Here is a 27,656-nt window from a genome sequence, read left to right as displayed (position 1 = left end):
TGTAATATTCATGATTTATTGTTGTCAATTTTATAGCGTTTGTGTGAATAAAACATAAACAATAATTTTTTAAAATTAGTACTGAAAAACTGTTATTTTTGTATCAGAGAAGATGGGAAAGAAGGGAATGCACCACCCAAGCAGAAGATGATTGAGGAGTTCTGGAGCAAGGAAGTATGGCATAACAGCCGGGCCCACTGGATTGAACTAGCATGGAAGAAAACCAAGGAACTACAAGAGATGAGAGAGTGGGAGATTTCAAATCTTGAAAAAACATTTCCAGGATCCCGGAATCTCAGTATTATAAGCCCTGATATAATTCTGAATTCTTTGGTAATCCAGAGTAGTTGCTGAAGTTGCTTCTCAGTTGCTGCATAGAGCTTGATATCATCCATATAAATCAGGTGGATATAACCTTCTTTGAGGTTATATCCGTACTTGCTGCTGTTGAGCATGGTGGATAGTGGGTTAAGTGCTAGACAGAACCACAGTGGGCTGAAGCCATCACCCTGAAATATTTGGTCTGGTTGTGATGTTCTCGATCTTAATGGTGGTACTCCATTTCACCATCATTGCTCCTAGGAAGTTTATGACTATTGGATTGACTTTGTAGACATTCAATGTCTCTATTAGCCAGCTATGAGGCATAGAGTCAAAGGCCTTGCAGTAATCGATGTAGGCTGTGTACAGGTTGCAGCACTTCTTGTAGGCTTGCTCTATAACCATGTCATCTGTGGTGAAGTTCTCTTTGCATCCTTTGCTCATCCGCTTGCATTCTTTCTGCTGTTCGGCCATTATGTTCTGTCTCTCCAAGTGGGCTGATATCTTCTTGGTTATGCAGCTGGTCAGGATCTTGTACATCATTGGGAGGCAGGTGATTGGCCTGTATTTGATTCCTTGAGTGAGAAACTTTGGGATTGTCTCTGGCTGCCTTATCTTTCAGGGGAACTGCTCTGCCAGGTGTTTGTGTGTGCAAATGAGCTTCTTGTGCCAGTAGTTGTGGACGTTATCTATTCCTGGGGTTCACCTCATGTGGGAGTTCTTGATGGACTGTTTTACTTCTTTCTCATGAATCTCCCACTCTCTCATCTCTTGTAGTTCCTTGGTTTTCTTCCATTCTAGTTCAATTCAGTGGTTCAATTCAATTCCATTCTAGTTCAGGTCTGTTATGTCATACTTCCCTGCTCCATACGTTGCTCCAGAACTCCTCAATCGTCTTCTGCTTGGGTGGTGCATTCCCTTCTTTCCCATCTTCTCTGAGACTCCTGTAGAAGGCTCTTTGATCCTCATCGAAGATTTGATTGTTTATTTTCCTCTGGGAGCTCTCTTTTTTACCGGAGTAGTCTCTTGTTGAGTGCAAGGAAGTTCTGCTTCAATGTGGCCAAGTATTCTCTGATTTTTGGTCCTGTGTTTGCTGTGGATGCTGTCTCTCTTGAAGATGCTCTTCACTTTTCTGATAAATTTCTTACTCCTGTTACCCCATTGGTACTGGGTCAATTGACCTGACTCTTTCTTCTTCTTTCTTTTTTAGTTGTTGACACATTGGCTTCTGTGGCCATAATGCACCTTGCAAAGTTTTTGCATTTTACTCTGATCCAAGCCCGAGGCAGGATTCGAACCCGTGACATTTGGGTTGCCAGGTAGGCACTTTACCCACCTGGCTAGCCCGGTCGGCCTTTATTCTTCTATCTTCTGCTGAAGTCTTCTTTCCCAAGCTGGCGGTTCCTTCTGTTTTTGGTTCTGCTGCTGCTGGTCTCTCGTTTCTCTTCATTAATCCTAGTGGCTGATAATAGAATAGCAATTGCTTTATACTGTGCTGCCATAGCAGCCACTAGGCTGCTATGGCAGCACAGTATAAAGCTGTATGGGTGGCCTCCAGTGTTGCATCATTTTTGATGTAATACGGTATTATTTGCTTCTCTGCTTCAGTATCACATGGGTCTTTGTGGGATCCATTCCTTTGAATTCTGTTAGGACTTTCTTCCACTCATCTTCTATTCTGTATATCATGACCCTTTCTACTTCAGTTGCTGTGGATTGCATTTCTTCATGCTCTTTCTCCTCTGGTTCAGTAGTAGTATGTTCTTCCTCCTCTGGTTCCATATTGACCATATTCTTTGTTCTTGATCTCTCACATCCTGCTTGATTTTTTCCAAGATTGCAGTTTCTATCAGCTTCTTCGTGATGATGTGTTGGAATCATTCCAACCACTTGGTATATAGTCTCGACCTGTACATTATCATATCAGAGTCTCACATGATGAACGTATTCATTTCGATGCTCCACTTCATGCTTTGGCATTTTCTTCCTCCCTGGGTGGTCACTAGCGCAGTTGTGCAGGAAGCACTTCCAGTTGGTATGGCTGGATGTTTTTGCCCGTCTCCTGTGGTAGCCATACAGGAGACAGCGCAATTTGCTCCACTGTCTTTCTCGGGAGAATCCGACTTTTCAGACTGACCCATCAAATTTTATTATTAATATTACTGTTGGTCAAGGAACTTTCTGACTACATTACAGGTGTTCAGGATTGCAACTTTGCAAAGTTCCATGTAAGAGGAGGCATGTTGCTGCTAGGTTCTTATGGAGGCTCTTTGACACCATTCCACTAGTTCACACAGTGATTGGGATGGTCATTACTTGTTCCCTATGCCACATTTCTTTGACTTTCTGTCTTAGATCTGTGTACTTCCTGGTCTTTTCCTTGTAGGTTTTCTGGAGGTTGCTGGTGTTGGGCACCACTATGTCGGTTAGGTAGGTTCATTTCCTTCCTGTCAATAAGGGTTTTGTCTGGCTTGTTGTGTGGGACTGTCTTTTCCATTGTTACGACACAATCCCAATATGGTTTGTGAATATGGGTCTCTCGTACAGCCTGGGGTTCATACTTGTAATTCAGTACACTTTATTTGATCTACATGTATTTTTTCCCCAGTGTATTATTCTGTAGTATGTCCTGGTAATTTCTGAGTGTACTCCATCTGAGTGATCACCCTCAATCCCCCATGGTGATTTTCTGGATTGTTTCAGAGGCCAGGTGGCATTATCAACACATGTCATCTGTCACTCCGGGGTCCTTGGCAATGTATTTCCTGGTGTGAATTAACTGGTCTTGGATGGCAAGCATGAATCCTTCAGTCCTGCTCATGAGCCATGTATTGGAAGCTGTCTCTTCTATGTAATCTTGATGGAGGTCATTGTAGTGTCTTTCTTTGCCCATTTTTCTGTCTTTGTTTGATCTGTCTGTGTGAGTGAGGTCTCACTGTTGAGGTTGAACAATAAAATGTTCCCATTAGTTTATCTTCCTTATTGCTTAGTAGATTGGCACTTGTGATTAAATCATGTTTTCTTGGAAGTAATTCCTTGGGTTCTTTCGTAATCAGTCATTTTCTTTTGTTGTTCAATGAGGTCTATCAATCAGTCATTTTCTTTTGTTGTTCAATGAGGTCTATCAAACCCCTCCTTCTTTCCTGGCTGTGGTGGGCAACTTTGGGTAGTGTTGGTGGCTCCTGGTCATCATTATCCTGGCCCCAAGTGGCAAGCAATAATGCCAAGCATTTTTCTCTGTGCAATTCATAGAGTGCTCTTTGAAAACAATATAGTTTTATTTCTTGTGTGATTTTCTTCTCTTGTGTTCACATCAAGTGGTTCTTTGCTTGCAAAGTCAAAAGTAAGAACCCAGAAAGGGAATCCACCTTTCTTTTCCTAGTCTTTATATCAAATACTAATCACTCTACTAACTTCAAAAACTGCTTGGTCACTGGTGGCACAGCTCCTGCTTCCACATGGTGGGACCGGTAACCTGGGGAAAAATCCATCCCTCAGGGCTGGATAAAAGGAGCAGAAATTGAAACTGATGTATTTCCATGCTTAGAGCCCAAGAGCTCTCAACATGAAAATGACTCCAACCATGACTTCTCTCTTTCAAAGAGACTTAAAAAGGACACTAGGAAGCAGGAATCTCCAGCTTTCCTCATAGTACACTCTTTGTCATCCCAACCTGTGAGCAAGCTCTCCCCTTTCATCATCCAGAGATGTCTAAAAAATGCTGCAGGTTCACCAAAAATGGTTAAACATCTTCAATCAGGAGATTTACTAATAGAGACATCTCACTCAAGACATTGAGTTACTACTACAACTTACTTCTTTAAGTGGAATACCAATTCAGGTTACCCCACACAACACACTGAATTCTTCCAAGGGGAGTGATCTTCAAATGGAATCTATTAAACGTATCTGAGGAAGAAATTGTCCAGAAGCTAAAAGATCAAAATGTGCCTCATGCAAAACGAATCATGATCAGAAAAGATGGCAACTTAACTCCCACGCAAAACATAATCTTAACTTTCAGTACTCCAAATCTACTGGGTTCTGTCAAAGCAGGTTACTTGAATTGCCGCATTAGGCCATATGTTGACGTATGGACATGTGTATATGTAAAGGGCGGCTCCTATAATGTCAGTTCAACTCTGCGGCGCCTCCGTAGCCAGGTGGGAAGGAGCAGCAGTGCGGAGGATGCAGAAAGATCAGGGAATGACCACCGCATATCCAGGAGCAATATGGCCTTAGTTGCTAATGCTCCTAAAAACCAAATAACAAACAAACAAACAGTTCAACTCTGCCTCGTATCTCTGTGAAGAATAGTACCACACTATAAAGGGCCAGAAATGTGAATGATGTAGGTTTTTGTGTATTATGTGTATATTCTGTTCTGGCCACTTGGCTACCCAGAAGAATCAGTCACCTGGACAGATGATTCTGGCTACTCGTCCACACCACGGGAAGGTGGGCCATTCCCTGTAAAGCATGTACTGTCTCAAAAGAGACTTTGACCTGGCACCTCCGTAGCCAGGTGGGCAGGAGCAGCAGTGCGTAGCACATGCTTCTTTATTAGACCAGGGTTCGAGCCTGTGACCACCAAATACGGAGGATGCAGAAAGGTCAGGGAATGACCACTGCATATCCCCAGAGCAATATGGCCTTAGTTGCTAATGCTCCTAAAAACAAAATAACAAACAGACTCTGACCCACCTGGTGTTGCCAGAAGTTAGGCCAGGATCCTCTGGGGGTCCATTCCAGAGGGGGAAAAAAAAAACTACGACCCATGGTGCTGGATATGGGAAAGAAATGAATAAAAATGAAATAATAAATGAAGTAGAAGAAAATAAAGAAAATAAAATAAAACATGTATGATACAAAAAATAATAATAAAAAGTAAATAAAATAAAAATAAGTAATATGAAAAGAAAGAAGGTGCTGCTAAAATAAAAAAAATAATAAAAATAAAAAATATAAAAAAAAGAAGTAAATAAATAAGTAAACAAATAAAAATAAAAAAATAGTGATGCTGCTAAAAAAAAAAAAAAAAACGAGAAAGAAAAGCACTTAATTTTGTCTGCAGGCCGAGGAAAAATTTCATTTCTTGAGGATTTGAGTTTATATAACCATTATTAAAGGAGAACTAACCAGCTATGCATCAGCAGGACCATTGTGCTGCATACTGTTGAGATCTGTCAACACTGAACGCCTTTGAAGAAATACACCTTGAGCGAAAGCCTGAAGAATCAAATATGAATCCGAGCTTTTAAGCAGAGACGACTCCTGTCCTGGTTGAAAATTAGTAAGTGCATGAAGAGGAAGTGTGAGATCGTCGTAGTACAGGGAGCAGTGATACAAGATGTAATCCCAACTCTCTGGTGATCCACACAAACAGAGGTCTGTTTGTGATAAATTGAACCTAAAAAGACTGGTTCATTGATCCATGTCCTGTCAACAGGTAGGATGTGAATATGTCCATTCAGAACCACAATCGAACACGTTTGTCAAGGAGAAATGAAACTTGTGATATAAATTTTCTCATTGTTGCACCAACAGGAGCTATATCCCATCGAGACTGCCAGATATTAACTTACTCATTCCACAGTCTCCTTTCTCTTTTAGTATCATATTGAAGGTTGATGGTTATTCCAGGAAATTCGGTCTCAATCTGGTTTTTCAGTCTGTATAAAAATCCTCTATAAGTAACTTGCAAGTCTAAAGGTAATGTTCCGGCTAGTACTTGCAGAGCTTGCATCGAGACTGTCCTGCATGCCTTAATTATACATCGCAAGATGGTTCTCTGCAAGGAGACGAGTTTTGCTTTGAAGTGTTTCAGCCGTGCACTGTGAAACCACACACTGGCAGCATGCGTGATCAGAGGGAGGAAAACTGCATTGTAATAGATCCTTAAAGCTTTTCTAGAGCGACCCCATTCAACACAGGACACCCTAACAATTGCACCAGTAAATCTACGTATTTTAGGTGATACGTTTGTCAAGTGAGGAATAAAATTGAGACTGGAATCAATTACCACTCCTAGAACCTTGTTCTCTTTAACTATGGGGGTTGAATGTTGTTGATCTTGATCAACGAAGGACGAGAGATATCCAACTTTGATCCAAGAATCGTCATCTTTGTTTTTGACAAGCTGATTTTAAGCTTATTGGTCACAGTCCAATTGTAGAGATCCTGGAGAACAAAATTTGTGGTAGTTTCAAGATCGACCCTAGAGTTACCATTTACCAAGATGGTGAGATTGTCTGCATACGCTATTATTTTGACGTTCTTGAAAGAAAGATTGGGAGAGCCACTGCTCAGCACCATGTTCCATGTAAAAGGACCCAATATAGAGCCCTGTGGGCACCCTCTAGATACTGATCTTGATACTTGGCTATGTTTAGCCTTGACTATTATGGTTCTATTGGCAAAGTAATTATGGATTTAAAAGTAAAGGTGGTTGGAGCACCTAGCCGATCGCAGACACTCCAGGGTGCTCTCCCACCAAAGGGAGTCGAAGGCGCTCTCGAAGTCGATGAAAATGCTCAGGGTATATTTATGTATCGAGTTTTGAACTGAAGAGACAAAGTCCACAAGAGCATCTTCGCAGGAACGTCTGGGACAGAACCCATATTGACTCCTTGAAAGCAGATCCTGTTCTACCAGTAGGTTATTCAATTATTCTTGTCCTTTGGTTAATACCTATGGGCTCGATGAACTTGCCTTCTTAACTGGGATAACTGCTGCATTCACCCTGAACACATTTTCTGATTAATCCTCTTTTTCCTAAAAGACTTATATGACGCTTTTATTATAGCATTTTGAATATAGTTCACTTGATGAGAAATAGGTGAGGTTTCAAAAGAAGTAAGTTTCTGTTCGTCAAGGTCCAGAAGAATGAAAGAGTCAATATTTCTGATGGAAAATCTTATTAATTCTGACTGACAAAGTGTATGAAGATGGAACGGCAGAATCAGGGGAAAGCATATAATAGATGACTCTATGGTCACTGGTACACCAGTCCGTATACACAGTCCAATCAGGAAGCCACAAATCAAAGTGAGAGTTTGTCATCGTTATATCTATATTAGATTCTCCTGCATAACTTGAAAAAGTATGAGTGTGATTAGGCTTGTTGTGAATTGAACAATAATCCTTTCAGATTTACTTTGATATTTGAATATTTTATCAGAGCACAGAATTCAGTAACTCACTGTTCCCGCATTAGGCCATATACCCCAAATCCGCTTAGATGTTATAAATGTCAAAAGTTCGGCCATTCTCAGACAGCATGCCATGGAGATGCTATATGTCCAAACTGCGGCTGCAAAACTCACCCGCAAGCAGAATGCAAGGCTCCAACACCACAGTGTCCTAATTGTAGTGGCAAGCATCCAGCTTACTCCAAAGATTGTGAACTATGGAAGATAGGAAAAAAAATACAAAAATATAAAATTGAAAAAAAAGTCTCTTACCAAGAAGCGAAAAAACATGTCAACTTAAGTATACCAAAATGCACTTATGCTTCTACCATTCATAGACACGAATCAGTGGCATGTCAGACAGAAGTATCCATCTCTCCAAAAATATCAATATCAGACTGGGCTCGATCAGTACTCTTGGTCCAGCATCCATTTAAACCAAATTCAGTAGACCAAAGCAATAATATGCCACTCACAATTCCATCCCAGAGTCCTCCGCATTGTCATGTAGCAGAAAATTTGCAAAGATTCTATCCTGTTGAGATGAAAGAATCATGCCTAACAAGCATGGATACAGATGATACTATCGGTCAAGAAGAACTGCTCGAAATATACGCAGAAGTTGATATGGATGATAGCAATGAATCAGGACGTCCCACTTTTCCCTGAAAATAAAAATCAAAACCAGACCATCATAAACAATCAGCTTATAAAAAGCAGTCAGATACATCTTCCACAAACAAAACCAAATAATGGAACACATCATTCAGTGGAATTGTAGAGGTTTTTGTAGCAACATCGATGATATCAGTGAACTAATTCACTGCTTCAATCCTGTTGCCATGTGCCTACAAGAAACCAACTTGATGCCCCAAGTTTCCACTACAGTCAGAAATTACACTATCTTCAGACAAGATAGATCTGACACTAATAAGTAAGCATCCTGTTGGACTCAAGAGTTCCCTCCAGATGCATTCCATTGCAAACCTCTTTAGAAGCTGTTGCCACACGCATAGTAATTGGAATCACTGTTACATTGGTCTCAATTTATCTTCCACCTAATTGTCCATATTCTATTCAGGAAATCAAAGATCTTGTGTTGCAACTACCAGTTCCCTTCTGTCTACTAGGTGACTTTAATGCTCACCACATATTATGGGGGCGCCTCCGTAGCCAGGTGGGCAGGAGCAGCAGTGCATAGCACATGCTTCTTGATTAGATCAGTGTTCGAGCCCATGACCACCAAATACTGAGGATGCGGAAAGGTCAGAAAATGACCACCGCATATCCCCAGAGCAATATGTCCTTAGTTGCTAATGCTCCTAAAAACCAAAATAACAACAACCTATTATGGGGTTCCTCCATCTTAGACAAGCGTGGAAAGCTTATTTAAATGTTGATAGACAGACAGGATTTAACATTGTTGAATACTGGCTCTCCTACCTATGTTCATTTTCCTACCGGATCAACCTCCACAATAGACCTTACCATTTGCTCTCTAGTGCTCTATCCAAGTATCAAGTGGGTAACTCTTAATCCTCACTCAGCGATCATTTCCCAATAATATGCAAAGTTCAAACTTCCTGTTCATTACCAAGAGATAATCCAGTAAAATGGAAATTTCCAAAGGTTGATTGGATAAAATACAGCAGGCTTGTGTCAGTCGACAACCATATTATACAGTGCTCTTCTATCAACCATGATATTGAACATATAACAAACCAAATTCTAACAGCTGCAACCGCTGCCATTCCACAATACCAAGTTAGGAAAAGGCGAAAATTAAATTATTGGTGGAACAAAGAGGACAACAATGCAAAAAAAGAGAAAAACAAAACATGGAATCAATTCCACAAACATCCAACCACTTCTAATCTGATGAATTATAAGATACTTAGAGCAAGAGCCCGTTATATCAGACGGAAAGCAAAAAAAGAATCTTGGATTAAATTTGCTTCCTCAGTTAATAAAAATACAGACATCAGACTGATCTGGAATTGTTAAATGGCAAAATTCCTCCAACTTCTACTCCACTAATTAACTGGAATGGACAGGAACTCTCTACACTTGCAGAAATTGCAAATGCACTAGGATCTGTATTTTCTCAGTTGTCTTCCTCAACTGCTTATGACCAATCATTTCAGAAAATTAAAGATGTAACTGAAAAATCCAAACTGAATTTCACTGACAGATGTGCATCAACATATAATCAACCATTCACCATGGTTGAACTGCAGCATGCTCTTACCAACACAAGGAACAGTGTCACTGGCCCTGATGGGATATTTTATATAATGCTCAAAAATTTAGATCCAAAGTCACACTCATCACTGCTCATCGTCTTCAATCAAATATTCACTGAACATATGTTCCCAAGCTCCTGGCATCATTCCTACGTTCTGGCTATCCCAAAACCTGATAAAGACTATTCTGTTCCTCATAACTACAGACCAATTTCCGTTACCAGCTGTATGAGCAAAACCCTCGAAAAAATGATTCATCGCTGTCTGACTTGGTATCTTGAGTCCCAAAATTTAATCAATAACAATCAATTTGGATTCAGAAAAAATCTATCATCATTGGACCTTATGATTAAAGCCGAAGCTTGTTATTATTATTGTTGTTATTTGGTTTTTTTTTAGGAGCATTAGCAACTAAGGCCATATTGCTCCGGTGCGGTGGTCATTCCCTGACCTTTCCGCATCCTCTGTATTTGGTGGTGACGGGCTCGAACCCCGGTCTAATCAAGAAGCGTGTGCTACGCACTGCTGCTCCTTCCCACCTGGCTACGGAGGTGCCTCAAAGCCGAAGCAAACATCAGAAATGCATTAATCAAAAAAGGAGCATCTCTTATGTTCTGTCTGGATATTGAGAAAGCCTTTGACACCACATGGCGTGTTGGTATTATAAAGGATCTACATTCTCTTAGCCTGAGAGGAAATTTACCATATTTCATCCAAAATTTCCTTCAACAAAAATCCTTTCAAGTTCGTTATCGGGGCACTCTCTCTAAAAACTTTGTCCAGGAAGAAGGAATCCCTTAAGGGTTCGTTCTCAGCGCCACTCTATTCGCAATTAGAATTAATTACTTAACTGAAATCATTCCAAAAACAGTGGGCTCATATCTTTATGCCGATGATCTCACAATCTCCTGCCACTCTCAAAACAAACTATATTGAGAGACAATTGCAGATATCAATAAATCAGATCCAAATTTGGATGACACAAAACCGTTACAGACTATCCAGCCAGAAATCTACTGCCATTCACTTTAGTACCATAGAAGTGAATCCTGATCCTGAACTCCAATTAGATAACCATCCTATTCCAATAGCAAATAGTATTCATCTGTTTGGCTAATTTTTGACGGCAAGTTAAACTATCAAAAACACATTGAACATCTCCGGAGAGCTTGTCAAAAAAAAAAAAAAAAAAATGAACATACTCAGAGCCTTATCAGCAACAACCTGGGGAGTGAATCGTTACACCTTGCTTCAATTATATAGATCCATAATCAGATCTCATCTGGATTATGGCGTGCCTGTCTTTGACTCTGCTAGGGAAACTGCTTTATCTCGCCTCAACCCTATTCAACATTCAGCTCTTAGAATAGCTCTAGCTGCGTTCAGAACATCTCCAGTGCAAAGTCTCTATAAACATCAGAAGAAAGATGTTATTACGCAACCAAGATCCAAAGCCAGTCGACTGATCCTAATTGGTCAATATTTAATGATCCACAACTCACAACCTTTTATAGAAACAAACCACAAGTAACTAGGCCTGCAGGTATTAGGTTAATGGAACTAGCAGAAAACTGGAATATACAACTCAAAGTCCACCAAGAACCTTAGATCACGTTCCTCCATGGTCTGTCATCATTCCATCTTGTGACAATTATTTCCACCAATGGGGAAAACACTCTTTAATGGGTATTAACATCCAACAGCTGCACATTGCATATATACACATTACATATATACAATGTTATCCTGACTTTGCTAAAATATATACTGATGGATCGAAGTCCGAGAGTGGATCAGGTGCAGCAGTGGTATTCCATGACACTATCATTTCTGTATCACTTCCGACAGAATGCAGTAGATACACCACTAATTATATGCCATAAAGCTTGCTCTGGAAAATATTTTCCATCTCTCAATAGAAAAGAGCATAATCTACACAGACTACACAGATGCAAAAGATTTCCCCACCTACTCATCCATTACTACACCTCAGAACAGAGTTGATTTGTCTCAGAGATAATCAGCAAAAGGTTGTCTTCTGCTGGATCCCAGGCCATACTGGAATACCAGGAAATGAAATTGCAAATAATGCTGCCAAGCATGCAACCAGCACAGCTCCAATGAATTTTCTGGTCCCGTTCAGTGATTACAAAATGCATATATGAAATATATATAAGGAATGATGGATACTTCAGTGGCAAATGCATATTCATAACAAACTCTTTGAAATTAAACCTGTACCACAATTATGGCCTTCCAATTTCCACACAAACAGACAAGAAGAGGTAGTCCTGACCAGAGCCCGAATAGGCCACACTCATTTGACCCATCTATTCCTGTTATCAGGTAATGACCCTCCACAGTGTTCACATTGCCACAGGCCACTCACAATAAAACATATACTCCTGGAATGCTCCTTGTATAACAATTCCCATCTAATTTCATTCACTTCTCTCTCAAACTTACAGGAATTGTCACTTAGCCATATCATAGGCAAAAATTCAAACCTTACAGAATTTTTCTTCTTTCTGAAATGAATAGGTTTATATAACCGTTTCTAACTGCTTCCATAGAAGTCAATAAAATTAGTATTAACTACTATGATAGGTACAATATGGCCTTTGCACCAGAAAAATCCAAGCACAACAACAACATCATTATCCTGGTAGATCTCATAATCTCCTCGAGCTCAGTATTGGTTCAATCTGTGAGATCCTGAAGGAACATGTTTGATTTTCTGGAACAAGATGCCACTATCAATGCTGAGTATTATTCTGACCTACTGAGACAGTTCCATTAGTAATTGAAGCTCAAGAGGCATGGGAAAGTGGCCAAAGGAGTCATCTTGCATCAAGGAAATGCACTGGCACCCACAGCATTTGTGATTCAGACTGCATCAGGCATTTTGGGCATTGATGGATTGGCCGTGGTGGACCCGTTGCCTGCCCCCCCACCTGATTTATCGAGCCTTGATTTATTTCTGTGGAGGACCCTCAAATCTATTGTGTATGAATCGCCTGTGGAGATGGAAATGGATCTCGTGGCGAGACTCGTCTGCGCTGCTGCTACTGTCAAAGAAACTCCATGTGTGTTCGACCTTGTCTGCCAATCCATGCTGCGTCGGTGTCACGCATACATCGCGTCTCATGGTGGAACCTTCAAGCATCTGTTGTAACATCATGAAATGCATCCATCTCATACTCCATTGTTAATATTATGTCAAATAAATGTTTGCCACTAATTACTGTCTTGTGTCATTTCTGCTTCTTGTGCCTCTGCTACTACTTTCCTGTGACGTTTCCAGTTATGGGTTCCTATGCGATTCGCATTCTTTTAGATGTCACCTACCTCCCCTGAACGTTTGTACCATTTTTTTTTTTTTTTTTTTTAGGTGTCTCCGTAGCCAGGTGAGCAGGAGCAGCAGTGCGTAGCACACGCTTCTTGAGTAGACAAGGGTTCGAACCCATGACCACCAAATATGGAGGATGCAGAAAGGTCAGGGAATGACCACCGCATATCCCCGGAGCAATATGGCCTTAGTTGCTAATGCTCCTAAAAACCAAATAACTAACAACAAACAAACAAACCAATATTTTTGAGACACCCTGTATATGTGTGTGTGTGTATATATTATACACATACATATAAATACAAATACTACATAGGTTTTTAAAAAAAACTTGTTTTTAAGGAGTATTATTCATTCATACATTGACATAATTTTCCGTCATCCCTAAAAACTATTATTATTATTAGAAATTTTTATCACTACTTTAGAAAATATTTACGCTGAAAATGAGTCCCCTCTTCGGGTGAGGTCCCCGACTGGTTTGGCTGTAGCATTAACACAGCCTTGCACTGCATGACTGTGGGTCTTCATACTATTACAGAATCTGCTCTAATCATTGGATTTGGCTCCATAGGACTATTTTCTATTTCCAAATCTCAAAAAGGACTTGAAATGACAGGAATTTGACAGTGACACTGCTGTGATGGATGTAGTCAACAACTAGTTTCAAAATTTTTAAAATTTTATTTGCGCAAGTTACAAAATCTAGTGGATCATGCCAGAAAGTGTGTTGACTTAAGGTGGGCAGACTTATTGAAAAATAAATGGGTTTTCGCAACTTTCCAGCATTCCTTCTATGAGAGACTAGAAACTTTCAACTTCTCCTTGTATTTCTTCCCTGATACACTGTATATTATTGAGAGATCTCCAGTACCTAAAATACACTAATGAAATTGGCATTCATTACTCCTATACAGTAATTAATAATAACTTTGTTAGTGTTTATCAGTTATTGTAAGCTTAGCAACCCTTTTAAATTTTAAAGTTATAAGAGTTCTAAAGCAAGTGAATTCTATTTTTAAACATAAATAAATCATAAAATATAATAATTTTTATTCTTTTTGTAGAAAAACAAAGAAAACTGAATATAAATCAAAGTTCCGACCCTTTTCGTCATATGTTTATGTTGAAGGTAACTGGAAGAAAACCTCCAAACTGTTCAAGGTAAGATAATACAGTTATCATAACGATAACCATGGGTGCTGGCAGCATCGTGCAAGGTGGTGCAAGAGTGCACCACCTTTGGATGTTGAAGTAATACACGATTTTTAATATTTTCATTAATTTATAGAAACATTAAAACAATATAAATTCTACAAAAAAAACTAAAATATTAATTCAAATCATTTATCAAAACAAGAACAAAATTAAAATAACTCTTGCAAAACAGAATTAGACCCCCTTACCCCTTAATTATCGTCATTATCCTCAAATAAAAATTGCAATGTTTTCTGCAAATATAGTGTTTAGAGTCTTAACGGCATCATGGGATTCCATTCCCCATCTCCGCATAGTGTACATTGTGGTGTGATACAGAACACTATAGGGGCCAGAGATTTCAAAGTGTATGGATATTGTAGAGTGTAGTGTTGTATACCATTGTTCATCTGACCTTTTAGCCATTAGGTTCTGTGCTATTGAACTTGGTCTCGTTTGAGACCATAAAAAAATTGTGACTTCGAAGCATACAGTTCGTGACTTTTAAGGTTTTTATAAGGTTATTTGGATCTTTATTTGATTGTTCATAAATTTTTTTGGTTATGTATTACTAAACTTTGTTCTTAAGAACTGTATTGGAATAATTTCTTTGTTGTGAATTAAATTCCAGCCCTAAATTATGCCTAAGGAACTTGGCATAATTTGAGTAACTACTGATTTATTTAAAGAATGATTTCTGAATTGTTTTGTGCCAGCTGTGGAAAACTATTTAAAGTGGAATAACCTAGATTTCAAAGTTTTATTACTATTGGATAACATTCCAGGCCATCCAAAAGATTTAAGCCATCCAAACTTTGAAATAATGTTCCTACCACCTAATACAACTTCTTTAATTCAGCCATTAGATCAAGGCATTGTCTACCTTTTTAAAACCTGTTACATCAGAAAATCGTTAGTGTGCATTTTGGAAAAAAATTATTCCAAATCTGTGGAAGTGATGGAGGCATGGAAAAATTTTTTAAATTATGGACTGTATCAGAATCATAGCTTTATTGCACAAAGAAATAAACCATGAACATTAACTGCGTACTGGAAAAATGTATGGCCAGAGTCAGTTCATTCAGGAAGTATAGTTGAACCAGCAGAAAATGGAATCGGTGCGATAGTAGAACTTGCCAAGCTGGTTAGGATTAATTGATTTTGATTTTACTGGTGCAAAAATGACTACAGTTATACTGCACCAAGAAAAGATTAAAATATCAAAGAAGATAGATACTGGTAACCTTTAAAAAGATTATCTGGTGAAATTGTTATATATATATGAGTTGAGAACGAGCGTAGCCTGTGCAGACGTACATTTTTGCCGCTCCTGGAACAGAGAAGTTTTTTCTGATTTATTTTCTGTTTTATTAGCTTAAATTGGCATATTAACTTATTTTCTAGAGTAGCTTTATATTCCTATTTACGATACTTAGTTTAAAGTAACTTAGATAGAGATTTTGTAGGTATTACTTAGTATCGGAAAGGGTATCAAATCCACGTGTTTACCGTTCGTAAATTGCCTCCATTGTTACACGATAATAGATAGCATAAGCTTAATATAGTATAGTATAGTACATAATATTGTCAATTAATCAGATAATTAATCTTGTTGAACTTCATTATCAATTAAATTGTACTTTTAACTATACATATAACGACTTGAGTTACGTAACATAAATAATTAGTAAAAAATAAATAATTAATACTTAACTTGATATGGAAGTTATATAAAGGGATTTCGTAGATCACACTCGATACTGAAACATAAATATAGCATTATAACTGTGTTGGGATATAAGTTTAGGGTTTTAATTTTGTACTGAAATTGAAATTTTATTGAAATTAAGTCGAAATCATGACTCAGACCAGAGCAGCAAAGCAAAAGGCTCAAGCTAATGGGGGTGCTGTGGCGCAGGGGAGAACTGAGGGGGATAGTTGCCCTCTGAATCACAGCCTATTAAAATGCACTACTTGCTTGATGTTTGTGGAGCAGTCGGGTACGGAACATGATACTGTCATGGGGGATGTCTTTGTGTGCGCGCGATGCAAGGAGTGTAAGGAAATCAGGTGACAACTCAGCATTGTTATGGGCCTATATGAGAGCTTGAAGGATAGGGTGGATGCCCTCGAAGGATTAAAAGTGAGGGGCCCATCAAGCCCTCAGCTGCACACACCAATGCCAGAGCTTGCACTTGGTCATCACGCAACACAGCGGCAGCCCCCCAAGGCAGAATGCGCTGGTCCCAAAGGAACTAGTAGTTGTTGGTGACTATTGTCAGGGAAACAGAAAACGTGCTTTGTAAAAAGGATAGGTGGAACAGGACCAGGGTATGTCTGCCAGAGGCAAAGGTTGATGTAGAGCAGATATCATCTTTTAAGGGCACAAAAGGTGATATAATTGTACACGTTGGCACTAATGATATTAAGAGTAGGAGACCGGCGGAATTACTTAACAAGTACAGATCACTGTTGAAAAAAAGCCATGAATTAGGGTTGAATTTGAAAGTGTCTGCAATTCTGCCCAGACACGATAGGAGGGAGTATATGATGAGAGCCCTGTCGATCAATTCGGCCCTGGAAAGATTGTGCAAGGCTCAAGTGGTAGAATTTTTTTCAGCCTGGTCTGTACTTGTTAATAGGAGAGACTGCTTCTACAGGGATGGGATACACTTAAATAGAAAGGGTGCAAGAATGTTTGCTGATGCTATCGAGGCAATGTTAGGTGGGTCAGAAAACTGCTAGATTGGGGGGATACAAGGTCTAATAGATTAACAGTAGCCACTGGCAGAGGTGAAAGTGATTCTTGCACTGCTTCTATTGGAATGAGCCGCAGCCTGGAAAATAAGATGCAAGATATTTCAGAGACTGCTGGGAATCATTGGGGTACAAGTAAACACATGGGTTGTGTTAGGGTAGCTAAGAAAAAGAACAGGTGCATGTATACTTGCGTGTAAACCAATGCTAGGAGTTTAGTAAATAAATTTGATGAATTTGAGGTATTTCTCAAAACATCAAAGGCAGGTATTGTGAGGATTTCAGAGATGTGGTGTCACACAGATATAAGGAATGCAGAACTGGAATTTGGGGAGTACAATGTCTACAGAAGGGATAGACAGGATAGGAAGGGAGGAGGGGTTATGATATTAGTTAAGAAATACATAAAATCCAAAGAAGTGAAGCCAGGCGACATTGCTGGACAGTGCAGTGTCGAGTCAGTTTGGTGTGACATAAGCATTGGGAGATCAAAATTGAGAGTAGGAGTGTGCTATAGGCCTAATGACTCAGATGAGTATAATAAGAAATTGTACAGGGAAATAGAGTGGGCCAGTAAATCAGAGAGTCTTATAATGGGGGATTTTAATTTCCCAGATATTGACTGGAATTTGGGGGCTGGTCACTCACACACTAGCAAGGCTTTTGTGGATTTATTGGATGATTGTTTTCTACATCAGCATGTTCGGGAGGCAACTAGAGGGAGTAGTACTCTTGATTTGATTATCAGTAGTGATTCTTCATGCATTAAGAATCTGCAGGTAAATGAACCACTAGGTGGCAGTGATCACAGTGTGCTGAAGTAGGATTTACTCAAAGAGGTAACTACCATTAGGGGTAAAGGGAAGGGTTATTGCTTCCATAAAGGCGACTACGATGGACTGAGACGGTATTTAAATTCTATACAGTGGGACCAACTGATGATGTTACCAACAGCAAATTCAAAATGGGAAGCATTCAAAGAACTTATCTTGGAAGCTACTAGGCTTTACATACGAACTAAGAAATATTGTTCAAGGATTAGGCCTAAGTGGATGTCAGATGAACTAATGAAACATATGGCAGAGAAAAAAAAATGCGTGTGATACATACAAATTAACACGTGACACAGAAGCCTATGATAGATACAAGTTGATCTGTAACCAAGTTACAAAGGAGGTTAGGCAGGCGAAGGCAGATTACGAGAAATCTTTGGCAAGGGATGCAAAGAAAAACAGCAAAGAGTTCTTTACTTATGTAAACTCTAGAAGGAAGGGGATGAATCAGATTGGTCCACTTGATATCGATGGGTCAACTGTTGATGATCCTGCTCAGGTAGCTAACAAACTAAATGAATATTTTGCATCGACATTCACACATGATGAGTTATTCAGCGAGGGGAATGCCAGAGGTGTATTCAACTCTGGCAGTAAGCTAGAGAATCTTGTAATAACTGAGAGTAAAGTGGAGGAGAAATTGTTGAACATAAATACAAGAAAGGCACGTGGGGTGGATGGGATCTATCCAGTTATATTAAAGGAGGCAGCAAAGGAAGTAAGCAAACCCTTAGCCATAATTATGAGAGCTTCCTTGGACTCAGGGGAGGTACCCATAGACTGGAGATGTGCAAATGTGACCCCAATTCACAAAGGAGGATCAAAGGCTGACACAAGTAATTATAGAACTGTGAGCTTAACTTCTGTTCCAGGAAAATTAATGGAGGCACTGGTTAAAGAAGCACTGCAGGATCATTTAGACAAGACTTCAGTTATAGCTCGGACACAGCATGGTTTTGTTAAGGGGAAGTCTTGCCTGACCAATTTGATTGGATACTATGATGCAGTCACAAAAGAACTGGATGCAGGGAATAGCTTTGATATTATATACTTGGATCTTAGAAAGGCTTTTGATACTTTTGCACATGGAAGACTGCTGCACAAATTGGAGCAGTGTGGCATTGGAGGCAAATTGCTGCTATGGATAAAGGGGTGGTTGAGGGGGAGAAGACAGAGAGTGGTAATCAATGGACACTGCTCATCGTGGACTAATGTTATTAGTGGAGTCCCTTGAGGTTCAGTATTGGGTCCATTATTGTTTTCTGTATTTATAAATGATATTGATGGACATTAAGCTTGATGGTATATCAAGCTTAATGTCCAAGTTTGCAGACGATACGAAGGTTGGCAGGGTTGTTAAGGACACTACTGAAGCTATGCTGCTGCTGCAACAGGATCTGGAAAGGTTGAGCAGATGGGCTGAGAGGTGGAAAATGAAGTTTAACATTGACAAATGTAAAGTACTACATATGGGAAACAGCAATCCCAGAGCAACATATCAACTCTTTGGTACTACACTGACAGTGGTAGAGAATGAAAGGGACCTGGGGGTGGTTGTGCAGGCAGATATGAAGTTCTCTGAGCAGTGCAGACAGGCTGCAAGAGTAGCTCATGGTGTGTTGTCAATGATATGTAGGAATTTTTCTAGCAGGGATAAGGAGGTGATTATTCCCTTGTATAAGGCAATGGTCAGGCCACACCTAGAGTACTGCATACAGGTCTGGAGGCCTCATTTCAAGAAGGATGTAGAGATGCTGGAACGAGTACAGAGAAGGGCAACAAGATTGGTGAATGGAACAAAGGGGTGCTCTTACGAAGAAAGGCTTAAGTTTTGCAAATTACAGTGTCTGGGGACTAGGCACCAGCGAGGTGATCTGATAGAGGTGTATAAAGCCTTGAATGGTTTGAGCATGCTCAATGCTGATGGGATTCTTCCTCTTGCTCAGAGTAATCACCTGAGAGGGCATAAATTCAAATTGAGGAAAGACAGATGTAGGATAGACGTGAGGAAATTTGCCTTTAGCCAGCAGGTGGTTGGTTGGTGGAACAGACTTCCATCCCTTGTCGTGGAAGTTGATAGCCTAAATAAGTTTAAGGCTCAGCTGGACAGGTATTTTGAACGAACAGAGGGGTGAAGTGGAAGTGGTTATTTTTTATTTATTTATTTTTTTTTTTTTTTTGGCTGATGCTGCATAAGCTTGCTTTCTTGCATCAAAGGCCTCTACTAATGCTAATGCTAAAAAAAGTTGCCAACTCTGCATGCATATGGAGTTTGTGTTTTTTAATAAGAAAACTTACAAAAAAATTTAGAAACTAGGCGGAATTCAGATAATATTCTCCTATAGTCCAGTGTCTTTTCTATACTTTAGCATTTAAATCTAACTGACTGACAGTTTTAAGGTTATTGACTATTGTACTCATCTGATCTGATATGCAAAAATACTGAAGTAAAAGCTGATAAATGGTAAATGCATGTATTATGTGGTGATCATATAGGTAATCCTTTGATTTTTATTTAAATACAAGAGGTATTTGAAAAGTTATGGGCCCACAATGTATTTCATTATCTGAAAATAAGGCAAACATGGTAATGTAAGAACAAATTTCTTACACTTATCCTAGCGAATGTTATGTTATAAATATTATAACATAAAAAAAAAAAAAGATGTAAATAGTAAATAATATTATTTACATAGGATGATTTTCAACCAGATTTCGATCGCTCTGTACCATACAGTCAAGTAGGGGAGGATTAACGTAACAACGGGAGGTAGCAGGACGGTACACAAGACAATGGGAGCACTGGAACACTAGTACAAAGGGGGCACCGCAAGGCCAGTTCATGGTCGCATAAACAGAAAGTGAGCAGCTCTTTGGAAGGAAAGAACAAGGGAACCGACTCCCCCTTGTGGAGAGGAAGATTTTAAGAACTAGGAGGGTGAAGAAAACCCTGGATGCGATATACACTATGTAGAAATGGCTGCCGCTATTTGAAACAGACCGACTCCTTGAGCACTTACTGATTTCAAGGAGCGGTAGAGAAGAAACAGAGTGGACTAATGGCGGTAAGTGAATCGGGAATGATCACAAGGAAATATCTAGAAATTGCTAGACGCCCTGTAGTTCATCGAAGTTGATGAAAATTTCGTAAACAGGAAGTTACCCCAGGAGAGGGAGGGCCAAGAAAAAACGGAAGAAGTGGGAGAGAGCGAATGAGAATAATGAGATGATGGAGAACGAACGACGATTGGATCAAAATAGAATGAGCGGCTGAAACAAAAGGCAGATGCAAGAAAGGAGTGAGGGAGGTTTTTTTTTTTGTGGGACAGTTGTGAGTTTTTGGGCAGTGTGGAAGTTTAGAGAGTTCCCGTGGAGATGCCTGAGTGATGTGCGGCTGGAAAGAAATCCCGAGAAGTGCCGGGAGAATCGCCAGAAAGCAGGGGACAGAGTAATGAGTTGTGGGAGTTGCTGTTTAAGAGTTGTTGGAATAGGAAGGAGATAACCGTTGAAAGATGGAAACACCTATGCTGGAGCTGAGAAAAAAGGATCGAAAGGCCTCGGTATAGCAAGATAAGGATGAGCTACATAGCCAGGTTTCTCAATAAAGTAGTAAGAAGAGTCCTGATAATTCTATTATGCTTCCCAGTTTCGACGAACTGATCAGACGCCCAAAAGCAGGCCGGAGCAACTTATTTAATAGCCGTATGTAAAGAAGAGCGAGTTCCTGAACGTAGGAGAATCCCTGTAGATGAACAGCAGTACTTTGCCGATGAAAAATTCCAGTTGGAGCCTGATGATGCCCTATGCTGTCGATGATGAGTCACCCCTGAACTGAGAAAAGGTAGTGTAAGGAGTGATTCCCTAAGTTAATATGTAAGTACGAGATAATAATTTTAAACTAGATTTGAAGAGAAGGACTTTAGAAAAATGTTTATTTAGTTGATAGTAGATTTGAAGAGAAGGACTTTAGAAAAATGTTTATTTAGTTGATAGTAGATTTGGTATTGATTAGTATAAAAGGAAGAAAAGGGTTCATAGATGTATGTACTTCATCTCAAGGATAAGTTAAAGCAAGGAAGATTTAGATACATGTACTTGAGACTGGTATGTTCTAAGTTAAGATGTAAAGGTGTTCTATGTACTAGAAACGTTACAAGATATTAAGATTGAATTATTTTGGAAGGGATAAATTAATGAAAGATTACAGCGGGGATTTATAAATCTAGGACACTATCCATAGAGGTGTTAAGCCCACTGAGGTAATTCCAGTTGGGAAGTTTAACTGCTAGAAGGCAAAAAATAATGTTATGAGATGTAACCAAAACAAGAAGGAGAAAAAGCAGAAAGACACGAAGAGACATTATATCATTTGCTATTAATTTTACATCTTAACACACATATAATGCCAGTTATTAACATTATACCAATTGATGTTGTATGATACAATTCTTTAATGTATATACTGTGAAATAAACAAAATTGTATATGTTTATCATGTGTAGTATTGAGTCATTCTGAATACTCAGCCAGTCCAGAGGAGACATACACGAACTATTATTCCCCCAGAATCTGTGATCTTCTGTGCAGTATACAAGTCAGGTGTTAACGTGGAGGGGAGGTAAATTAAGGGGGAAATTTAATTGAGAAATACAAAGTTAAAAGAGGTGGGTCTGGAAGGATAACGTGAGATAACGAGATTTATGATTACAGAAATAAATAAAAAATAAAAATAAAAATAAAATATTCTCCCCACCAACCCCCCCACAGTAATATTAAATTGCAAACATTTTATATTTATGTAACCCTATTTTTTAGAGGGATGTCTGTCTGAAATATTACTTTATTTATTTTATTTGTTTTTTTGTTGTTATAAGAAATTTACTGAGACAAACAATGTCACAAGGAAGAAAGCTGTGTAGTAATAAAATACATTTATTATTTTATTACTATTGACATTGACCCACACCGCAATGTCATGATTGTAGATAGGTCCTGCCACTACCGGCGATGTGCCTGGTTGGAGTCATTGAACATCACATGCTCTAATACCTCAGTCAACAGAAGCAGTGGATGTCGTGTCCACCCTGTAATTGAAGCAACCATTTTGATGAATGACAAACGTTGGCACCGTTCACATACGTCACAGCCACAGGCTTCAACATCAAACAATTAACTATTGCATCACACAGTTTCATATACATGCCTGGCAGTACACGCCCTCATGTTCCACACTCTTAACTGTCAGTTTGACTGATGAAGGTTACCATAATAACCGAAAGCTTTTGTATGTATTAAATATATGTGTGTTTTACAATTAGTATTACACTTGTCATTATTTATTCTGTCTTCTGTTTCACTCTGTGTCACACAATAATCCCCAATAACATTTATTATTATTTAAAAAAATTTTTTTTTGGAAAGTGTTTTAGTAAATCTATGATGAAAACATTATACAATGATTGTCCATCATACAGTGCTCTTAAGAACTGGGTTTCTGAATTCAGAAAGAAATTTGGCTGCAGTGTCAGTCACAAGAGCAGCAGCATCAACAAAGGTGAACTCAAGTCTGGGTGGATATTAAATAAGTAGGCTAGAAAATATGACAGAAAGTTGCTTCACATGTGTAGCTTAGAGGTGACTATGTAGAGCAAAACTTGTTTGTTTCCCAATTACTTTATTCTTTATGTGGTATACCAGAAACTTTTAGAACATTTGAAAAGCTTTTGGTAAATTATATTTACCTCAGGGGCTCACATCTGGTGAGTATGGCTTGGCACACCCAGGGTCTTGAGCTGGATATCATTTTTCTTGGAGCGCTCTCTCTCTCTCTCTCTCTCTCTCTCTCTCTCTCTCTCTCTCTCTCTCTCTCTCAGGGTAACTCAGAATTTTTTGGCTGGTGCAGCATAAGCTTCAGGCTTCCTTGCACCATATGGCTAATAATAATAATAATAATATAAATAAAAAGCAGTATAAGTATAAATGTAAATCATGTAATTTAGATATGTGTGTATATATTAATAGCTTGTAAAAACTTTAAAACTACTGACACATGGTCGTTGTCTGATAAAATCTGACTGAGTGTATACAGTTTAGTTTGTATAGGGAACTAACAGGCAATGATTATTAGTGGGAGCTGCTGATTTGGCTGCAGTGTCACTCAAATCATTTCCACTTATCCCAATGCAGCTAGGATATATTGATATCCACCAGAAGTTTTTTTTTTTTTTGCAGTACTTTGATCCAAGCCCGAGGCGGGATTCGAACCCGCGACCTTTGGGTTGCCAGGCAGGTGCTTTACCCACCCAGCTAGCCCGGTCGGCCCCACCAGAAGTGGATATCAATCTTGTGTTCATAAAGAGAATGTATCTTCTGCTAAATCGAACACAGAACTGGATGAGAATTGTCTCAAAGATAATAAAGCCTGTATACACTTAAAGAATCGGAATATATATTATAGACCTTTGGTATTGACAAGTTCTAATGTGATCCGAGGCTAACCATATAGCATGCAGCTCTGCAGTGTATATGCTGTTTTCAGGAAGGATCTACTGAGATATAGTGGTGTCTGGAAAGACAACAGCAGATCCCATACCCAGTTCCGACTTCGAGCCATCTGTGCAAACTGGCAGAAAGTTGGAGTGTTCAGATTAGTGTGCTGTTTAGAGCTGCAGGTAGACAGATGATGGAGTCTCAGACTTTATCCAGTTCTTAAAGGAAAAGTTGCATGATGGAATATGAGTATGCCAGGGTGGAAGGGTATGCTTTGGTGTTTGTGCAACATTGTCTACCGTGATGTTAAACTCTCTGAGTAGCTCTTGGATGCGAATGATTGGCAGTCTAACGGGCACTGTACAAATTTTCCAGTGGCTCAAAAATGGATGTCCACATAGGATGGTCTGGTAGGGATTTCAGTTTGAAAGCATACTTTAGAGACAACTGCTTATGTCGAAGCAAGAGCGATGGTTCATTTGCTTCCATGTATAGGCTCCGGACAGGAGATGTTCGAAATGCTCCAGTAGCGAGACGGATAGCCTGATGATGGATACGATCAAGCCATCAAAGTACGCTCTCTCTCTGGCTGAAGTATATACCTAGGACCCATAATCTAGTTTGGATCATACAAGTGCACAGTGTGGAAGTGTAGTAAAGTGTACCGGTCCACACCCCAACACATATAGGAGAGAGAGCAAAGAATATGTAGTTCTACTGTGCACTTTGTATGGAGTTGATGGATATGTTCCAAAAAGATCAACTTCTTATGAAATATGAGTTCCAAGAATTTTGCGTCTGACACTACTGGAATAGCATTCTTTCCAAGCCTTAATTCAGGTTCAGGGTGAAGATTACGCTTATGACAAAAAAGGGTATGCAAATGGTCTTCTGTGGCGAGAACCTGAATCCATTAGCAGTGCCCAGGAATTAAGCCGATCAATGGCTTGTTGCAATTGTCTTTCAATAACCCTCATGTTGCACGACTGAGAAAATATGCTAAAGTCACCAACATAGATGGCGCTGTTTACAGTTGGAGGAAGTTATTCTTATTCTGTGATGAACTTTACTTTGATGGTGAAAAGAGTGACACTTAATACTGATCCTTGTGGTACTCCCTCCTCTTGGCAGACGGGACGAGAGAGTGAGGATCCCACATGAACATGGAAAGACCGATTGGCTAAAAGTTTTTACTAAAAACAGGGAGATGCCCTCTTAGACCAAGGCTATGCGAATCTTTTAAGATGCAAAATCACCAAATTGTGTCATACACTTTCTCCATGTCAAAGAATACGGACGCCAAATGTTCTTGTTTTAGAAAAGCATCCTGGATTGATGTTTCCAGTTAATAAGATGATCTAGAGCAGACCAATTCCTTTGGAAGTCACACTGGATGATGGAGAGAAGGTCATTTGATTCTAAATACCATATTAAATGAAAGTTGACCATTCTCTCCAGGATTTTGCATGGTTGGCTAATCAGAGCAATAGGACGATAATAAGTGGGAATTTTAGGATCCTTTCCTGACTTTGCAAAAGAACAATTGCCATGTGCCAGGAATCCAATCCGGAAACTGCTTCTCAATATAGATTCTGTTATACTTTTTGGAGCAGGTGATCCATAGATGTTGGTGAAAGGTGCTTAATCATTTCATAATGGATGCTATCTGGTCCAACACCACTTGCATTAGAAAGAGTAAGAGCTCTTTTTTGTTCCTGTGTAGTGAATGGTCTGTTGTAAGGAAAATGGCCTGTTGTTGGCAGAGTCTGCTGACGAGGCTAGTGGGAGCCAGACGTGTTCAAAGCCGCTAAGTGGATTTTCTTATTTATTGATTTGAAATTATTGGTTTTTTAAAACTTTTGATTTAAAATTAGTAGTATAGCATTATTTTGTGATTTTTTGATTAATCTAGTGTATTTATTCTTTACTCAGCCTTATAATTGCATAAAAGTATCAGTAAGGGTATCAAATCCACGTGTTACAAGTTGCAGCTCCGCTGAACGAGAAGTTTTTTAGCCATATTTAGCCACTTTATTGACCAATGACAAACAACAGAAACCACACTCTTCCAGAGGGCTCCATCTATGAGAAAACACTCATTTTAAAAATGGCCCTGTGAAAATATATTCAAAGAGAACCCTAACAGGATCTCCTCCGGACTGAGATCTCAAATTGTGACAATATTTCATAAAATGGAGATAATTCTCTATGATACATACTTAGAAAGTGAAAGAATAGCCACGAGGCTACAAACCTGTATGGAATGCGGGGCAAGACAAATGCCACAGCGGGCCCTGATATATTCAGAAGCACTGTGGACCCCAACAGACAACAAAAACACACCAGAAGAGGAAACGCTCCTACCAACACTAAACCTGGTGATACTCAGACCAAAAGAAACAGGAAAAATTCCCACAAGCGAAGATCTCAAAGCAAAAGTTTAAATAGCATGAAGGAGGACCTCAAGTTAACACGAATAAAAGGGATATGAAAGATGAGAGACGTAGGACTTGTAATAGAGACAGAGACCAGACAAGAAATCCAGAGCATCATTGAAAACCTCAAGATTGACGCCCTTGGATTAGTGGCTCAGCTGCCCAAAAGGAAGGGACCAAACATTAACTTATGACGTTAGCCCAGAAATCATGACCACCCAGTTAGCCGAAGAACTTTACCACAGAAACCTCCAAAGCGAAATCCCTGACAAGGAGCCGCAAGAAGTGATAACACCAAAGTACCACATAAAGGCGAAAGGAGGTATAAAACAGTTGGAGTGTGGAACTTATCCTGGAGGCATGGCAAGTCCTAAAAGACGAGACAAGGGTCTACATAGAATGGGGAAGCTCTTGTTTTCAAGAGTGGGCGGCAGTACCGAGATGCTTTACGTTAGGCCACTCCAGCCACGTCTGTTCACAGATGGTCCCAACATGCGGACATTGTACTGAAAACAGCCATGAATATAAAGACTGCCCACACAAAGACAAGGAAGCCATGTGCGCAAATTGTAAAACAATGAAACTCAAATATACACACTCGATCAGGGATCCTAACTGCCCAATCTATATAAAAGCTAAGCGCACCTACCAGAACAGAATCGATTATGGGTACAAAAATTAAGAAATATAACACAACCATGATCAAAATAATACAAACAAATGCCCAGTGAGCAAAAGCGGTTACTGACCAGATTTGAGTCAAGGCTGATGAAGAGAACAGAGACGTTATTATATTACAGGAGTCATACGTCCATGCAAATCTGGTGGTGGGCCACCCACTA

The 27,656-nt window shown here is 39.4% G+C and overlaps 1 protein-coding gene across 8 annotated transcripts in view; it reads left to right on the top strand.

The window, feature by feature from the left end:
• The window catches only part of LOC150086883 (uncharacterized), a 791,472-nt gene that overhangs the window by 543,809 nt on the left and 220,007 nt on the right, over positions 1 to 27,656 (top strand). For all 8 annotated transcript variants that reach the window (XM_090371653.1, XM_090371652.1, XM_090371655.1 and 5 more), the window contains one exon: positions 14,171 to 14,267. In XM_090371653.1, coding sequence (XP_090227779.1) covers positions 14,171 to 14,267 — 97 coding nt within the window. The remainder of the gene's footprint in view (positions 1 to 14,170; positions 14,268 to 27,656) is intronic.

The sequence above is a fragment of the Mastigoproctus giganteus genome, chromosome 4 (genome assembly GCF_048544385.1).
Source record: "Mastigoproctus giganteus isolate SK-2022 chromosome 4, ASM4854438v1, whole genome shotgun sequence".
NCBI lineage: Eukaryota > Metazoa > Arthropoda > Arachnida > Uropygi > Thelyphonidae > Mastigoproctus > Mastigoproctus giganteus.
This window is presented reverse-complemented; position numbering and strand designations above follow the sequence as displayed.